Source organism: Epargyreus clarus, unplaced genomic scaffold (assembly GCF_041222505.1).
Source record: "Epargyreus clarus isolate Ecla_fem2 unplaced genomic scaffold, WU_Ecla_fem_2.2 ptg000006l, whole genome shotgun sequence".
Lineage (NCBI taxonomy): Eukaryota > Metazoa > Arthropoda > Insecta > Lepidoptera > Hesperiidae > Epargyreus > Epargyreus clarus.
The window spans coordinates 6,084,875-6,104,882 of record NW_027332214.1 but is presented as its reverse complement, the minus strand read 5'-3'; the positions used below and the strand labels follow the sequence as shown (position 1 = coordinate 6,104,882).

Sequence of the window (20,008 nt, the reverse complement as noted above, 5' to 3'; positions counted from 1 at the left end):
ATCAAATTGGATAAGGATCAAATTCTGGGGAATCATAATGAATGGCGGGAACTTACCTAAGATGCTAACCTTTTCATACTAAAGGCGACAAATTCACACTGTACCTATGGTATACCTACTATGTTTTAGTCAATGTATTATATATTATAGAAATAGAAATTAAGATTAGGTCGTTCAGATGTCGTGGGGTTCTCCGTAATGCCTTCGTGAGAGGCTGCCAGTATTCACAAAGACCAGCAAAAAAAAATTGGACAGAAAAAATGTCACCTTAACCTGTCAGTCATATTGGTAAAAAAGTTGTTCAAATAAATGTATGTATATCAATGACATTTTATACTAGACACGTTATACGCCCACTAACTTAAGAGAAAACTTGAGCGAAACTGCTTTGATAGCACACATGCACGTTTTTTAATTTACTTACCTTTAACTACATAGACAAATGTTCTATAAGGGACAGAGCTATTAGAACAATGTGATAAAAAAGACAACTAGTGTTTGACCTTGCGTTTCAAGTGTACGCAAACGTAAATTTTGACCATGGAATATAGTGACCAATGATTACTTACTTAAAACGGGACATCGATTTTTTTATGTCAAATACTTTTTACTTGAAAAAATATAGTTAAAAATAATAAAAAACACGCTTTTATGATAAAATTAACTAAAAAGTAGAAAATAATTTTCAATATAGGTATCATTTAAGGAACAGTAAATAGTATAATTGTGCAAAAAATGTGGGGCGCTTTATGAAAACTGATAAATGGAGCACCCCATGTTTTTTTTCACAATTATACTATTTACTGTTACTTAATTGACAATGGCAACGGTTCATTTCGGAGACAACGGCACGAAGCATCGAAAAAAGGGACTGTCCCGTAAAAACGGGACGTATGGTGGCTTTCCCATTGATCCGCATGCTTGTCAAAGACAAAGAAATAATGGAACAGAAGGTAAAAAATGTCCAAAACTGTCGATAATAGTTTTAGTACATCGTTTACTTAGAAATGTTATAGTACAGTTTAACTAAATAAATTATTATTATATAAAAATATAATTTGAAAGAATGTATCCATACAGATGTATCGACTGGTTTAAAATATACGATTTAAAAATTGTGTATATTTATTATCATAGATTAGTAAATATTACTCACTCCTAACAAGAAAATGTACCCAGTTTTGAGAATTGAAATAGTTGCGTAAAAAAGTTTTGCCACGTCTCCGTGCTAAAATGTCTCTAAAATATTTGAAATAATTATTTATTTATTATGTAAATTACGCAGTATTAGTTATTTATTCGTAAATTTTCTCTAAAAATGTCTTTATTTGTCAAGAATTCAAAAAAGAACTTACTATTAAGCCGTTTGTGGCTTATTTCAATTTCAAGGCGGCGAACTATCTTTACTAATCTATGTTTATTATTATCAGTTTTATTTTACACACGACCATTAATTGCAAAGTTGTGTAAATTTTATAAATGTACTAGCTGACCCAGCAAGCATTGTGTTGCATATAAATAAAAAAATGTTAAGGGTGAACAACCCTTATCACTTAAGAGATATGAAAAATAGATAGTAGCCAATTCTCAGACTTACTGAATATGCGTATAAATTTTGGTGAAAATCAGTAATGCCGTTTCGCAGGAGTAGGTACAGAGTAACTAACATTGTGACATGAGAATTTTATATATAAGATTTTAATTTTACCGTGGTTTTTTTGAGGATTAATTTCTGGCTATACAAAGATTGTTTATTAAATTATGTTTAGGTTAAGGAAGAAATACGACCTTAATGTTTGAAATATTTATTCAATTAAAGAAATTTTAAAATACCGTATACTATCCTATATAAATTTTATGGTAATATTTTTTATTATTTACCACAGGTATCGAAGGAAATTTAAAGATTAGGATACAGAATTTCCCATATATCGATTTTATTTTATTAAAATAAACCATAAAATGTTATATTTTGACTAAAAACACACTAATATAAAAATTAAGCAGTGGGATCTTAAACTATAACATACGACATATGAACATCGTCACATTCAATAAAATGTCACTTTAGTTCTGTTGATCTATGACCATGCATTTTGCGTCTTTATCACTTTCATTGACAAAAACATACTTTGTCTCTTTCTGGTTACTCACGTAATCATGGCGGATCGAACACGAAAAATAAACAAAATTTAATAATTTCTCTTCATTTATGTGTGATAGGTGATTCCATGAAGTTTGTTTCTTTTTCGAGCATAATTTTTGCATTTACGCATTGCACAAGAAGGCATTTTGAGGCTTTAAATTCAAAATAATGACGTTTAACGTGTTCAGTGACATTCGTGTGTATTACTACGCCGCGCGAGAGCGACTGGACTTGGCTTGAGTCGTTTTACACCACTTGCCGTATTTTGTATGTTTCAAGTTTTGCCCGCTTGTGGCGGATCTTTAGTTATAGATCAATGATGTATATTTATTCTTTTGTATTTTTATTAGATATTTTTGTAAGAAATATTATTTTTATTTTAAAATGTTGGCAACCCTATGCCTACTCAAACGCGTGCTGTTACAAATTACAATTGTAATAACCATAGTTATAACAATCAAACGGTCATACAATCAATATACAATATCTATAGAATAAATACTAACTAATCCCTGATAAACTAAATTATAGAACGAAACTCTTTCAATCGGGGATCATAGGTTCGAATCCCAGACACACATCGGAATTTTCAAAATTAATTGCGTATTTTTTTTGTCTTTGGCTTTAGGTAAATTTGATGTATATCGTGAGGAAACTTGTTCCAAAAAATATGTTATCAATGATGTGTGAGCTCTACCAATCCGCACTTGGCTAGCTTGGTAGATTGTGGCCATAAACTCCTTCACACTGTCAGAAGCCCAGCACAAGGGCTGTAATAGTTTGATTACGGTTTATAGAATTGTCTTTAGTGAGGTGCGGGCCCAAATGCTTCAGTTTAATTCACCGATTTTCAAAGTCATACCAGAATATATCAGTTTTAGACGCTGCTGTAAAATTAATAAAATCTTGTCGCTCTTATATTAAATAAACGAGCTTTTGCCCGCGGCTTCGCTCGCGTTACGAAGTAATTATTATCTAATAATATTTATACAAACTTTCATCCCCTATTTTATCCCCTTGGGGGTAAAAGTGATCAAAATCCCTTCTTAGCGGATGCCTACGTCATAACATCTACCTGCATGCGAAATTTCAGCCCGATCCGTCCAGTGGTTTGGGTTGTGCGTTGATAGATCACTATGTCAGTCAGTTACCTTTGAGTTATATATAATTAGATTACTCTGCAGTGCGTAGCCTGCCTAAGTCTATAGTCGCTAAGCAACTTCTAGGCGTTATTACACGATAATAGCACAAAATAGGCTGTCCATTCAAAAAATAATATTTATTTAAATAGATCCTGTTGCATGGCAATATTTTTATTGATAGCACTGACCCATAACCAAGCAAACTAGTTTAAAATGTGAGCGTGATTCAAAATTTAAATGTATATTGTTACGGAATTAATTCGTTTACAAATTACCGTCCTCGTCCTGGATTTTTAAACACGGATGAAGTTCTACTTATCATCTATCAAAATAATAATAAATAAACCATTCCTTTATTGTATTATTTGAACTTCTGATACAGTAAGAATTACGTCGCGACTCATACATAAAGATTCAACCTTCAGGATTTGACCCCTTTTATTTATATCCCAGTACATTTGGCATGGCTGACTTAAGTCTCGACTTTTTTAAAATTGTATTCCTTTCGAGGAATATATTATGCAATATTTTTAAACTTTTTAGATGCAATATTATAAATAATTACTTTCTGACACTGACCACTTTATAAGTACTGTTGTTGTTATTAATTTATCTAAACCGATGACTATGACTAATAATTAAGCTATTTGAAGCTGTCAAATCCATTGTCGTAATTAATCTAAAAACACCAAATATTTAGGAAAATAACTAATTTGGATGGCAACTATAACACACTTAGCAGCGACATCTATTGTGGCAATAGCTATACTAGTACGAAATTTACAAGACAAGTTGTTGATCAGTTTACTGCTACTCAACAATAGATGGCGCTAATACTACTAATATTTTATCTTTGCCTTCGTTTTGTCTGGTTCTTCTGTCAGTATTTTGTTTTGTTAGAGCGTATTTTTTAATGTCAATAGCTTTTTATGTCTATTTTCGAGTAAGAAACAATGTCTTACCAAAGGTGGGTGTAATTCAAATCGTTTCCGCGAAAAGTATGTGAACGCGCATGCCAACCACGACTAAATCCAATGCGCATAGTCAAAACATTGCGCATTCAGTGGCTAACCTCATAGAGTCGATCGACCGACCGATTCACCAAGAGTCTGACAGTGAAAGCCTTTCATTTCATCATTGTGCTGTATTTTGGTGCATTGTGTGTGTGCGAAGTGACACCGAGCGCAATTTGTTTTAATTTAAAGGCTAATTAGCAGATTTCAGGTGAGTTTGTAGTACTCGTTTATTTCTAAGTCCTCTGCCGCTAATAATTTCTAATTACCAGCAATCTGACCCCATAATCGATGAAAGTGCGCTGCAGAATTTCTCCGGATGTATATCTGTTTAATATTAATTGTTCTTAAATATCCTGTTTGTTGTAATGATGTCATGATCAGATTATTCCGGTCTGACGTCAGGCAAGATATTCCAATACTTACTCCCTATTCGCCGATTTTTAAATTGTCCATAAGTATGCATGTACTTAAATATTTTCAAGATAATATTACCAAATGTCTAATCTGTTTTATATTATGGTAAAATTAGTTCAGAAATATATTTAAGTGTATTTGACCAACGGCTTGTATATGGGCGTATCAATTAAAAATAAATCTACAATACATACCTTTCCACTCTATTTTTATTTCTACCAAGGTTATTCTTTTATATAATTTATTGGATAAAAACAATTTTGTAGACACAATAAGCTATATAAATTTGATTTAGAGAGATTTTCAGAAATTTCATGAGTATATTTCAAGGAATTAAATTGTATATGTAAAGAATCAACACCAAACCAATAATGTAAAAAAGGAAATTGTATACATCAAATTGCATAGAATAATTAAATTATGAATAAGACGTTATCTCTTTATGTACTATGGTTGGCATGGTACCATTACTTTCACACCAATTCTACCGTTTGGCCATGGAAAATAAAGGAGTTAAAATGTGAAATATAATTTATCTCATTTGTGTTCCTTGCAGTATTCAGAATGTTAAAATCCATTGTTACTGGTATACAAGTAATTTGACATTCTCATTCTTATGGGTTCTGCTACGGACAGAAATATTATAATTATCTATAGTCAAAGCCGTCTTACATGGATGGAAAATTTGCATGATATGAAATATGCCTAACTTTGACTGGAAACTTTTTTGATAGGAAGATAGATGAATGAGTGGAATTATTGTGAATGAATGAATCATAACTGCAGTGTTAGCCGGTCTATGTTAATGATAGCTCGGAAAGTATACCATGTTAAATTTGTCCAAAAAAACCTTTGAAGTTAAAATTGATCTCAATTATGCAATAGTTAAAAAATGGGACTAAATTCAACAGAATCACTCTGCCTACTATCTTATTTTAGAGCAGTTAAGACCACAAAAATAAAAACCAAAATAAGCCAATAATATCACATTAAATTCATTCAATATGCAATATTCATATTATTCATTTATTTTATTTATTATTAATTTCATTTATCATTCATTATTTATTGTTAAGTCTGTGATGTATGAAATGATAAATTTTATTTTTAGTCGTCTCAACTTGAGGGCAATGACACATGACTAAGTATAGATTAACCATATTTGGTGATTGGCATATTAATACCTTTGCCATATGTAGTTAGTACAGTTAACACCTCAGATTTTTTTCATAAGGAAGTAAAACAAATCAAATTACTAGCAAGTGATTAAGCTATTAAACTTTAGTAAAGAATACTGTCGTTATTCAACAATATGGTTTTAAGGAGAAAAAAATCTAACAACCAGGCAAATTTTTTAAACAAGTTAAAGATACAAGAATTCTATTAAAGGTTTGCCTGTGAAACCTCTCATTTATGCATTTGACCCTAGAAAAAAAAAAGACTAAGAAAAAAACATTGTTATTAAACTGCATTGTTTACATTTAATTTTATTGATTACAATCTAATGTAATTGTTATTGAGTATGGTAAGTATATTCCATATGATTTCAAATAGCAGTAAGTAGGTTTTGTAGGAGAATTAAGGAACAGTGCAACGCTGGGACAGCAAAGTTTTAAGGACTTTTAAGTAGTTAAGTACATATATGACAGATACGTAATTATAAAAATATATAAAGTATTTTATGGATATATATAACACTAGTTTTTGCCCGCGGCTTCGCCCGCGTTTAAAAGAAAATAATATAACATACTAACATACATAAAACTGAAAGTTCGTACCTTCACGTTTGCTAAAGATCATCACTTGATCAAATGCATAGTTTACGATTCAATCCTTACTAATATGGATTAAAATAATCGATGTTTTGGGTCCAAAAGATCGATTCCAAAGATGTTCCAAAAGATGTTTTGGGTCCAAAAGATCGATTCTCCGATTAATCAATCTTAGATCGCCATCCCTACTTCCCGTGGGATTTCCGGGATAAAACTATCCTATGTCCTTTCTCGGGTCTCAGACTATCTTACTAGAAAATTTCATTAAAATCGGTTCAGTGGTTTGGGCGTGAAGAAGAGACCACCAGACAGACAGACAGAGTTACTTTCGGATTTATAATATTAGTAAGGAATTTTAGTAAGGATATCAAACACTTGGATATTTGTAACATAATAAATACAAGTTAGAAAGGATGAAGAGTAGGGGGTTGCGAAAATTTTTATACGAGTTACAAACAGCTCAAAGTAAGGAATCGCGAAATATTTTTATACACAGCATGGTGATTACACCATGAAAAAGATAAAAAATAACCGTCTATAGCAGTAAGCGTAAAACAAAGACAACATAAGCAAATATGATAGCATGCATCGACGGCGCCGCTCAATCTTTCACAATTTCCCCATGCTATTTTTACTTCAAGTGCAAGTGGAGCTTCATTGATCTTCACAAAAGACGAGCCGAGATCGGACAAAAGGATCGTCTGTCCAATCAACTGTAGCATCTCTGTATGAATAACAAGTATTCGTACGAATAAAACGATGACCCAGGGTGCAGGGCGCGTTTGAAATTGCGCAATAACTCGAAATATTTTTGGAGCAATAAGAAGTTTAAGTAGACTATTACCACGGTACAAATATCCTTATACTTCTACTTATAGATCCTTATACTGTGCTATTACGTAACACGCGATATTTGCATAAAAGTTGCGTTAAATTATGTATCATTTGTTTAATTTTGCTATACACAGTAATTAAAAATTTCTGCCAAGTACGAGTCGAACTCGTACGCGGAGGGTTCCGTAACCCTACTAAAATATTTGTGGTATATTTTTTGTCTGAACGCAAATTAAAAAGAAAAATATAGTGATAAGATGATTCGTAACGATCTCATATAAAAGATAACATTATGATGCAATTTTTGCAAATAATTTAAACTTTACTTGCCAATATTACTTATCGTCACTAAAGCAGATATTAAAAACATCTAGCTTATTATTGAATGCAAAATATCTGCACCCATTGTGATAAAAGTTCGATTTTGTTGCGAGGAAAGAATGAGAGAGCCTGAGAAACTTCTCGCGAACTCAATATCGGCTGCATTACTATGTTTTCATGTGCATTTATTAAAAGTTTTCGCTCGCCGTGGTTTTCCCACCACTTGACCCAATCTAGATTTATATTTGCAGAGAGCTCTTGTAAGCGACCATTTCGAATACAGACGCTAAAATACCAATAGTAAGTGAAAATTGCTAAAACTTTTCGTGATTCGAGTTTAGGGCATCACAGCTATTTCTGTTATACCAGTAGTTTGGCGCTACTATGTGCTAATTTACAAAGTGTTCCAACTGCTTCAGGAATACGTACAGGCGGGTGGTCAGCTGAGGATAAAACTTCTGTCTATTTAGACTTATTGCTAAGATTTCACGGGCTAAATAGGCTGCAGTAGCCTCGTATGGTTTGGTAGCACTCGTTTACTATTTTCATAATGGCTGCAAAACCTGTTATGCCATGTTCACTGCTAGGAAAGGTTTCTTACAACTGGGGGAGGCTTAGACCGTACTCCACCACGCTGCTCCAACGTGTGTTGGTCTAACTCAACATCTTTATATATATATTTCTTATGTGCGTGTGTATGTCACTGAACTCCTCCTAAACGACTGGACTTATTTTGATGAAATTTGTTGTGTGTGTTCAAGGGGACTTGAGAATGGTTTAGATTCACAATTTAGTCCGTGGGAAAAGGTTTTTTTAATTAATTTTTAATTCGTAAGTAGTTGTTGATTTTGGAATGTTTCACATTGGATTCGACAGGCTTCGCTACCATCGCAGTTTCAAATATTCTATCTATTTTTCAAACCCGTAAGTGATAAGGGTTGTTCACCCTTAACATTTTTTTTTATTTATATGGCAACACAACGTTTGCCGGGTCAGCTAGTAACATTTAAATCCTTTGATATCATTGGTTCGTGTAATCGTCAAAGCTTAGCTATTAGGCCGTAAATTCATTGAATCAGATCGAGATAAGGGTATTTAAGGGAAACGAAGTGTAAAGGGACATATTCATTCATTTTTGTTACATACGAGAAGAAAATAGCCGATCTATTTAAGGCAATCGGGTTATATAAAATAAAAGCATCGATTTGGAACTTTTGGAAGCAAAAAGGGCTAAATATAACATGGCTAATAACGTTATGCAGCATAAATAATAAACAAATTTGAATTGAAATTTAAAGGTTTGATTGGAGGTTAAACAGGTGTACCTTACTGTAGTATACCTAATAGATCTACCATCAGGGCCGGATTTAAGGGAGGGCAACCGGGGCGGCTGCCCCGGGGCCTCCACGAAAGAGGGGCCCCCACAATAGAGACGTCGGATTTTTTTTTAATTCCGACTAGTAAACACTAGTAAAAAAATATATCTTTTCCTTTGATATTTTTTTTCGCTGTTTTACTTTTATCTGCAGTACTTTGTACAACCATGAATACTAGAAGAATCTATCTGCGTTTCACAATAAAATATTTATTGAAAAACTCAACTGAAAAAAATGTTCATTTTATTCGGAAAATAATTTGGGGCCAGGGGGCCTCCACACGTTTGTTGCACCAAGGCCTCTAGACCTCTAAATCCGGCCCTGTCTACCATCATAATATATTGTCATTGAAAAGTGTAGACACTACTATTTCTCATCAAAATACGTGTCTTATCTTAAACAACATGACGTTCAACGCAATGTCAATAGTTGCAATATCCAAACTATCCACGTAACAGCTATAAAATATGCATATTTACTACTAGCTGACCCGGCAAACTTTGTACCGCCTCAAAATCTATTTATCAAATATGTTTCATATAAAATATAGCCTATATTACTCGTAGGTAATGTAGCTTTCGTATGGTGAAAGAATTTTTAAAATCGGTCCAGTAGTTTTTGAGCCTATTCATTACAACCAAACAAACAAACAAAGTTTTCCTCTTTATAATATTAGAGTAGATAATAGTTTTCCCCTAGTGGTCGAAATATGACCATTATCATTATAGAACGAAATCGTTTTAATTAATAAAACGAAATATCGTTAATAGCTACCCAAGCAAATGCCATTTAACAAACAAAAGAGAATATTCTTGTTTTATTTTAGCCCATTGATAACATTAAAAAATATAGAAATATGATCTCTAAGGTTAAGTTCAGGCGTAAAATATATGACGAACCCTTTAAAGAATTGAACTCTGCAAAACATCAAAAGGGTAATCTATCACTAAAGGTCAACAGATATGAAATGTTCATTCATGTGGACTGAAGTTCAGGGAATTATCAATGACTAGCTTCTCCATGATAGTTTCCTCGCATGTAACTGACACTGTAAGTGACAGTGTTGAATGAAATTGTACTGCTTTTGGCGCGTTTTTATTAGTAATGATTTAGGCAAGGAATTAGTGTGCGCCCATTAACACGTATATTTTTGCATGTTGATCACATATGTGACACATAATTCAATTGTAGTCTTATTTCTTCTTCATCTATTGGTCATCTTTTCAGGTAAAATTTCTTTAATTGCATTAAATATATTTTATTAGGTAACCGAAGTACATGATTTTATTTTTAGACATCCTAGATGTTTTCGGCTTAGTGCGTTGCCTCTTACTAATTTTTAATTTAAGTTAATTCTTCTAGTTTTGGTTATATGTAAAAAAATGTGATTATTTCGAAAACCTTTTCAACTCATAAATTTGACTCTTACAACCAGGCAAATAATGTATGTCAAATTGTTTGCTGTTAGACCAATCGTATTTGTAGATTATGAAAATCACAGATGTGCTACAATTTAATTCATTTCTACAGATACATAGGCATAGTGCTGAACGTGGACATGGAGTTAAAATTGAGAGGGTGGGCGCCGCCCGCCCCCGGCCAGGCGGTGCGCGCGCCTATCGATTTTCCCAGCCACTGCGACCATCGTCATGCCCCTATCTCCGTAAATGCCAAGATTATGGCCACACGTTTTTCCGCGAGCGCTAAACATAACTTTACAGGTTCATGGCTTTTGTACGAGGCCACTCATTTATATAAGGTCGTGGGTAATTTTATCCCGGCTTAACAATTCATAAACATAGGATAATTCTAAGGCTGCCCGCATAATTAACGCGGTTTGAGGTCAGGATGGGATTAGTAATCCTATAAGATTTATGTAGCTACTCAACTTACGGTTAATATTTAAATTATAACATTTAACATGTTTTAATGATTCATGCACAAACTTCGTTAAGAAATGAAAAAGGTTATATAGTTATAATTATTAATAGAACACATATCAATTTATTATTTTTTTAATATGAAATGTTTTGCACACTCTTACGTCACATTTACGTCATCTTTTACGTCACCACTTCTTCGACTGGATTCCACCACCCTTGTTTTAACGTAACCCCTTATATATGCAAGCTAACTTACATATAATTTCTTTTCTATAAGGAGCTGATGGTTACAGATGTCCATAAGCGGCAGTGACCACATACCACCAGGTGGACTGTATACTCTTAGTGATTTCGCTGTCATTTCAATTTTATAAAAATACAATAATAATCTGGTTTAAACGGATGTATACGGAAATTGTCTAGATTCTGCGAGAGGTTGACATTTGCAGTTCTATTCTGCTATCTAAATGCCACGCAATAGGTAGTACTTCCTACACTGTCAGTGAGCGTGGGAGGCTTTTATAACTAGATGTACCTACTGCCTATAGCCATATACCTAGTTATACGCTACTGTGGCTCAGTGGTTTTCAATCTTTGTCAAGGCACGATTCTTAGTATGTAAAAATATTTCGCGACTCCCTATTTTTAATTTGTATTGTATTATGACATTTATGACAATATCAAATACATTCTTATTATGTATTTATTTTCATAATTATGTATGTGTTAAATTGTAATGTCCTTAACGTTTTCTTATCAAAAGGTCTTTTAAAATGTAATATTACTTTTTTACTCAGACTTCGCGACCCCCTTACAGACTTCGATTCTCAGGGGGTCGAGACTTACTTTGGAACACAAACGTAGCTCAAAGTCAAACCTCTGCTAAGTACAGAGCGGTCATTAAAATTCAAAAGGTCGGTCCGCGAATGCCGTATCGCATGTATAGGAGCGGTTACGTTTAGTATTCAATTTTTATTCGTGTTTACCGCGAATATTGAAGCCATCTACGAAGTATGGTCTTACTAACTTGGTAATTTATGTTTCAAATCGATTTTTACATACAAATTATTTATTTTCATAATTATGTGTGTGTTAAATTGTAATGCCCTTAACGTTTTCCTATTAAAATGTGTTTTAAAATGTAATATTACTTTTTTCTGAGACTTCGCGACCCCCTTACAGACTGCGATCCCCAGTGGGTCGAGACTTACTTTGGAACACAAACGTAGCTCAAAGTCAAACCTCTGCTAAGTACAGAGCGGTCATTAAAATTCAAAAGGTCGGTCCGCGAATGCCGTATCACATGCATAGGAGCGGTTACGTTTAGTATTCAATTTTTATTCGTGTTCACCGCGAATATTGAAGCAATCTACGAAGTATGGTCTTACTAACTTATTAATTTATGTTTCAAATCGATTTTTACATACAAATTATTTATTTTCATAGTTATGTATGTGTTAAATTGTAATGTCCTTAACGTTTTCCTATCAAAATGTGTTTTAAAATGTAATATTACTTTTTACTGAGACTTCGCGACCCCCTTACAGACTGCGATACCCAGGGGGTCGAGACTTACTTTGGAACACAACCGTAGCTCAAAACCAAACCTCTGCTAAGTACAGAGCGGTCATTAAAATTCAAAAGGTCAGTCCGCGAATGCCGTATCGCATGTATAGGAGCGGTTACGTTTAGTATTCAATTTTTATTCGTGTTCACCGCGAATACTGAAGCAATCTACGAAGTATGGTCTTACTAAGTTATTAATCTATGTCACAGATCGATTTTTACATACAATTTATTTATTTTCATAATTAGTAATGTCCCTTACTTAATGTTTTCTAATCAAAATTTCTTATAAAATGTAATATTACTCTTTTTCTGAGACTTCGCGACCCCCTTACAGACTGCGATCCCCAGGGGGCCGAGACTTACTTTGGAACACAACCGTAGCTCAAAGCCAAACCTCTGCTAAGTACAGAGCGGTCATTAAAATGCAAAAGGTCGGTCCGCGAATGCCATATCGCATGTATAAGAGCGGTTACGTTTAGTATTCAATTTTTATTCGTGTTCACCGCGAATATTGAAGCAATCTACGAAGTATGGTCTTACTAACTTGTTAATTTATGTTTCAAATCGATTTTTACATACAAATTATTTATTTTCATAATTATGTATGTGTTAAATTGTAATGTCCTTAACGTTTTCCTATCAAAATGTGTTTTAAAATGTAATATTACTTTTTTCTGAGACTTCGCGACCCCCTTACAGACTGCGATTCTCAGGGGGTCGAGACTTACTTTGGAACACAACCGTAGCTCAAAGCCAAACCTCTGCTAAGTACAGAGCGGTCATTAAAATTCAAAAGGTCGGTCGCGAATTCCGTATCCCATGTATAGGAGCGGTTACGTTTAGTATTCAATTTTTATTCGTGTTTACCGCGAATATTGAAGCAATCTACGAAGTATGGTCTTACTAACTTGTTAATTTATGTTTCAAATCGATTTTTACATACAAATTATTTATTTTCATAATTATGTATGTGTTAAATTGTAATGTCCTTAACGTTTTCCTATCAAAATGTGTTTTAAAATGTAATATTACTTTTTTCTGAGACTTCGCGACCCCCTTACAGACTGCGATTCTCAGGGGGTCGAGACTTACTTTGGAACACAAACGTAGCTCAAAGTCAAACCTCTGCTAAGTACAGAGCGGTCATTAAAATTCAAAAGTTCGGTCCGCGAATGCCGTATCGCATGCATAGGAGCGGTTACGTTTAGTATTCAATTTTTATTCGTGTTCACCGCGAATATTGAAGCAATCTACAAAGTCTTGGTCATAGATACTAAATTATGAATTTATACCACGGATCGATTTTGCTAACGTCATTCGATTGCATGCCGTTATGCTATGTTGGTGTAAGGTATAGTCCGCCAAAACTGCTAGTCCGCTCTGAATATAGAAATAAATCGCGGCGCCATAGCAAATTGTATGACTACACCTGCTCGCAACAACTTTTTTTTTATAATATTAGAGTAGCAGACGAGCATGCAGTCCACCTGATGGTAAGTGGCTATTGCCGCCCATGGACATCTATAATCAACCCCAGATAGGATTAGATATTCCTACCTAAGGTCGGCCACAGATGCGCCGCTACCCCTGAGGACTAGCTGGAACGCCTCGGAAAAGTCTGTCTTCCTTACCACACCCTTCAAACCGGAACACAGCAGCGCCTAACACTGCTGTTATTAGGTAGAAATAGGTGTGGCGGTGGTGCCGCCGGAGTCGAACCACAAAGGGTTCTACCACCTTCAAAAACTTCACTGTAGAACGGATAAGCAGTTTAGCGCGGACTATAAGTTGGAGTAACATCGCGACGGTGGGGTAACCTATATGGATGAAATCTCATACTAATTTGATCAATGTTCACCTCACTGCGGAGGGGAATGTTTTCAAGCATATTTATTATATTGGTGTATTGATGTGTGATGTCTATGTGTCATTCTTTAACAGGCCCTGCAGCTCAATTGACTTAACGATTTTAACATATGAGATTCCGTTGGATTCCTCTAAACTGCAGGGGTAATGAGCTATATACTAAGTAGTGGGGCTTTTTTATATCAATTTTTTAGTTAAAATTAACAACATGCAACATTGAAGCGTACAACTTGTTTCATACGTTTTTACCTCATCGCCAACGTTACCCCAACTTACCTTATTATGATGACTCTTATCGCCATCAAGCACCATCAAGCCTTTGTCGCACAGCTCAATACGTCTCCTTTCACAACAAGACGGGTTAAGGTCACCATAACGGCCATAGTTTGGACGGATAGCCATGATAGACAAGTTCATGACGTATTAAAATAGGATTGATGCCAAACAGAATAATAAATAATATTGATCATAATGTACTTAGCCAAGTGACTCTGAAGAGCTGGCTTTAAAAATTTACATCAAAATTAGCTTACTATTAACTTAACAGAAGAGTTGCCAAGATCATTTATGATTGCCAAGATTACAATTCAATATTTTTTTTACTCTGATTTGAATCCTATGATCCACATTATCTTAATCTGCCAAGGATTTTAAAATAGAAGTAAAAGGAAGACATTGTGAAAATAAATTATCCCCGCTTCACACCAACACCATCACGAATTGATTGACGTTTGATATACTACCAATTGGTACCAATTGTAAATGACACTATCAAATACAGTTGTATTATATAGTTATATAGTTGAATGTCTCTGTGATCTACTTTGTTACCGAATAATAATATTTCATTAATCATTTTTCCATTGCTAATTTACATTTTCAAAAGTTACAATTTCTATCTTAAGTCTATACCAATTTGTTTGTAATTATAACCTCTTTTGATAGCCCAATTATGAAGCAGATAGACGCTAATGGAATTATGGAAATTTGTAATTTACTTCATAATAACTTTTTGAACCTTACCGACATTGTTTTGTCTAAACACGTGGTTAGCTGGTTAAACTCTGGTTTTCTTAAGATTAACGAATTTATGGTTCTAATTTAATACACAATTACTTTAACCTATTTTTTTTTTCTTTTTTTTTTTCTCGAGGGGGAAACCTTCAAAAGGTACCCGACGACGTGGGAGCGACGCCGGGTTATGTGGGATTTTTACAGGCAGGGGATACCGTAGCCCTATTCTAGTCCCGGAACTACAGGGACAAATTACTTTAACCTACAATCTTGTCTATGTATTTTTGTCTGAAAATCTTCGGTCTACTTCTAACCTGTCTAATAACTTATCTTTTGACTGTCTTTTGGTTTGCCAAACGACTTAAGCCAGTAGATTTTTTTTGGTGTGACTGAAGGCACCACCGCCACACCTTTCCTCCGGCGTAACAACGCTTCTGTGAACAACCTCAGGGGGATTATAGATGTCTATTGCTGGATTTTACTATCAAGCGGACTATAGACCGGACTATAGACTGGTTTGCAAAAGAAAAAAATCTACAATAGCCTCGATTGCTGTCCGAATTGTGTCTTCTTTGTCTCAATATTTTGTTCCTCTTGCCAACGTAACACCTATAACATCATTTCTTACGTGTATCTTGGCTTCTACACATGACTTTCGACTAATTCCTCTAGGTTATTCCTTCACAATCATTCATTGTTAATATTTCGTTTTACCTTTGGATCGTAATTAAGCAAGTATCACAAACAACATGTTTAATTACGGCACTCTGCGGCATTTTAATCAGCGGAAGGGGTAACTTCCTCCGCCTGGGTGGAACGTTCAAGGCCGCAGTGCCGCCACCTTCCACCCGTTCATACATTCGCCAAGTTCATTGTTCACCTGCCTGCTAGTAAAAGTTAATTTTCATTATAACGTCAGCATTGGGTAATAATTTATTGAATTTATTGATGTTTGCTCAGTTTAGTAGCTTTTGCCTTCAGGAGTTTTGCAATGTTTATGCGTAATGCATTGCCTTGAAATTGAATTGTAATATAGTCTTTTACTCGTGTCTTTTTCCACCGCTTTTTTATAGTGAAACATAATCTGAAATTGTGATAGGAATTTGAACTTTAAAAAGAGTCACTTAAGATTTTTAATAGATGATATTTGAATTATTATGAACCCTTTTGTCGAACTTCTGTAAGCGGATACGAAGAGGTCGATGTGTCAAAGCTTTTGCACTTTATATCAGAACTCTACATAGCCATAACTGATGTTTTCATCAAAGATATGATAGAGTCCTGCATAAATTTCCCCAGTAGGGTTTATTTCCTTTACGTTTGTTCTTAGCCATGCGAAATTAAGATAGTATTATTCTAGATCTACTAGAAGTTACGCAATCTCTTTGCGTTGTTTCATATCGAAACACTAATTTGAAATCACATGCTAATAAAATGTTCACAGAAAACTAACTTTCAACAGCAATAAATATCTAAAGATAGCAAAGCTTTCGTGTATAAAAGTACAATTATTTAAAGTGTCCTTTTAGCGTGACGAAAATAAAACGGAAGGAAGTTACGTGCCAGTTTAGCCAACATCGGTGACACGTACAAAATGAATAACCTTCATGTTAGCACTAGAACACGTAAATCTAGTTTATCTTACATAATTGTAGTACCTCGAAATAGTCTTAGCAGGTCATAAAATAGGCTAGGTCTCTTGGGTAAACTTCGTAACTAGCTAGACAAAGTCGTAAAATCTCGTTGGTAATTCACCTGGCAAATTTTGTTAAGTACATTCAACTCATAATGAGTTTCAGAGGAAAGTTTTGCCATTAATGCCTCATGATGTAGGTCTATGCAGGTATCTTTTTAATTCTCTTAAAGCCCTTTCCTTCTTTTATGTTTCCTCCCATAAAGAAAGACGCTGTTACCATATATTAAGTGCTCATTTGGTTACGAAACTTAACACTAAAATTTTCAAAAATATTGAGTTGGTTTTCAAATTCTGCTAGTTTTTACGAATTATGTTGTATAGATGATTTTTTTTAATATTTGTCAGGCATTATTTCTAAATGGTTATAAAATTATGAATTAAATAAAGATAGATGGAATATTACGAATATAACTCTGAGGAATTTACTTCCTTTCTTAATCTCCATGAATAATATCAATAATAGTGACGATGAAGAAATATAATAACACGAGACGCGACGATTACAGTAGATGAGATCATAAAATGTTGAATGCTAGTAATATGTAATGATAATAAATATGATATGTGAATCATATCATGAGTATATAGGTCATCATTTAGACCCAAACTATTAGTAAATCCACAACGTATAGAACAAAATATGGAGCTAAAGATAAAATAAGTAAAAGATATGTTGGTACTACCAACAAAACTTAAATGAAAAGAGACAAGAGAGGCATGAGTAATAACAGGAAGAAGATATGATGCATTTAATGACTAAGTATTTGCAAATGTGTTAATTATTCAGATAATGCACATAATTTTATCCACATAACGCAATTTCGCTCTAAATTTGCATTACTTCAAAATTCAAAAAATATTACGCTCTCGACATCTACAATATTAATATTTGCAAAGACCATTTATTATTGATTTCCGATTACTGTTTCGTAACGTCCCTCGTTTAATTTAATAAATAAATATTCCCTACATTTAAAATACCACACTACGTTTTCTGGTGCCCTGAACTCTCAAATAAGGTTAAATATTTAATAACACTGAATTATGCTTGAAAAGGTAATTGTCGACTCATGAATCGAAATTTCGGAGCACTTATAAATAGTTGTGAGAACAATACAATGTTGAGGTACAAGAGAGTTCATGCAAGTAAATAGGCAGGTTATGATCAAAGATCCGATAGTCATCAGAAATGATCACGCGATCACGCAAGCCAAGCACTCCAATACCCTTAGTATGAGTTTTAACGTTTTGACAAAATAACTGTTTTTGTTTTTGTACGAAATACGTAATATTTCCCATACATTTCCAATCAGCGCCCCTAGCGGATTGTATTAGAACTGAATAATACGCAAACGAATACCAAAACAGTAATATTTGTAAAAACGTAAAAACTCATAATAAGAATACAGACCTTACGGTTACGCTTGTTTAATAAATCTAGGTAAAGTTTAAACTAACCGAGCCTGCTAAGCCTGTGGTAATTAATTTAACAGGTCGCTCGACTAATTGCGAATGGAGGTCTAAAGCAAGGTTGCCTGAAGGCCGACATGAGCATCGCTAGCTTGTTATATCACAAAGACCGTGAAATGTCCTACTAATAGAAAACAATTAGAATAGATGATTGTTTAGCTCTTCTGCTGAAGTTTCGGATTTATCTGCAAGGGATTCAACGGAGACTTCCAATAGTGTATATTCAAATTCTTGTATTGTTTTTAAATCACAGTACTAGAAACTCTGGGAATTCTAGAATGTAGGAAGCGCTGAAAGTTGATCATCATCTAAAATAATTTTACATGACTGAATCGCTGTAGCAAGTTTTGAAGGATTTTAAATCCCTTTGTATTCTTCTATTGTCATAAAAGTATTTGTTTGCTACGAACATGAACTTAGTATTATTTCACTACACTACGAAGCCGTTGAACAAATCTGGAAAATTGCAAGAAACGCTGAATAGTTAATGGTGCACTGCTACTATCAGATGCATTGTAACGTGCTTCACTTCTACGATTTCAATTTGCAGAGTATAAAGAATTAAAGTTCATTAATACAGTTTATAGGTACATAAGTCGATCATGTAACAACGTGTCTCCTCTAAAATACTTGCGTAATGCACTGATGGTTTATTTCGTTCTTTCTATGCTCTACGATTTCTTGTCGCTCTGATATTTTGAAAATCTTTCAGAAATTGGATTTTTAATAAGTAATTCTTCCTAGCCACCACAAAATCGAAGTCGTGTCGAAGTTATGCCTTTTGATTATTTTATTAAAATTTCAGCTCAAATAATAAAGTCTACGGAATTTAAGAATTCGGCATTTTTATTTTTAATAAACACAAGAAAATCTTCAATCCAACTTTATCGAAGGTTTTCGAGTTATGTTTTAATAACAAGTGCGTAAAGTTACTAATCTAGGCAAATTCATATTTACAGGGAAAAGTAGTATCTAATATGTTATTCAATTTGTTTCAGGATGCCGTCAGCAGCGCCTCCTGCCGAAAATGGCACCGTACCACGCAGCGAGCTGGAACAGCTCCAAATGCGCGCTGGTCAGGTTACTGACGAGGTTAGTATTGACAATTTATTGTTTTAATCTAACTGGATTCAAAATACAGCTTGGGATTAACACGATTCTAACTTTTCTATAGATAACACCAGTAAAGAGAATCAAATGTTTTGGTCCTAGAGTTGAACCTTGCGACACCCCTTAATGATTCCTTTGTTTTAGTGTAACTGCATAAAACTGGGGATTAAGTACACAGTAATATCCTTAAAATCAAATGATTTATGATGGAATAATTCAATAAATATCTCGAAACCATATTAACTTCTGTCAACTCTGTAAGATTTGAATGCCTTGTCTTACATCTGGATATGGCAACCATACTTTAATATCTGAAGTTATGAAAAGTACAAATAATCGAATTATGTGCGAAAATTTTCTAATTGGCCCAATTATCATA

The 20,008-nt window shown here is 34.0% G+C and overlaps 1 protein-coding gene across 5 annotated transcripts in view; it reads left to right on the top strand.

The window, feature by feature from the left end:
- Positions 1 to 4,132: 4,132 nt before the first annotated feature.
- The window catches only part of LOC140742813 (synaptosomal-associated protein 25), a 32,524-nt gene continuing 16,648 nt past the window's right edge, over positions 4,133 to 20,008 (top strand). For 4 of the 5 annotated variants that reach the window (XM_073073834.1, XM_073073835.1, XM_073073836.1 and 1 more), the window contains exons 1-2: positions 4,133 to 4,255; positions 19,518 to 19,611. In XM_073073834.1, the coding sequence (XP_072929935.1) occupies positions 4,242 to 4,255; positions 19,518 to 19,611 (108 nt within the window). In that variant the 5' untranslated portion in view covers positions 4,133 to 4,241. The other variant, XM_073073838.1, reaches the window with a different exon arrangement.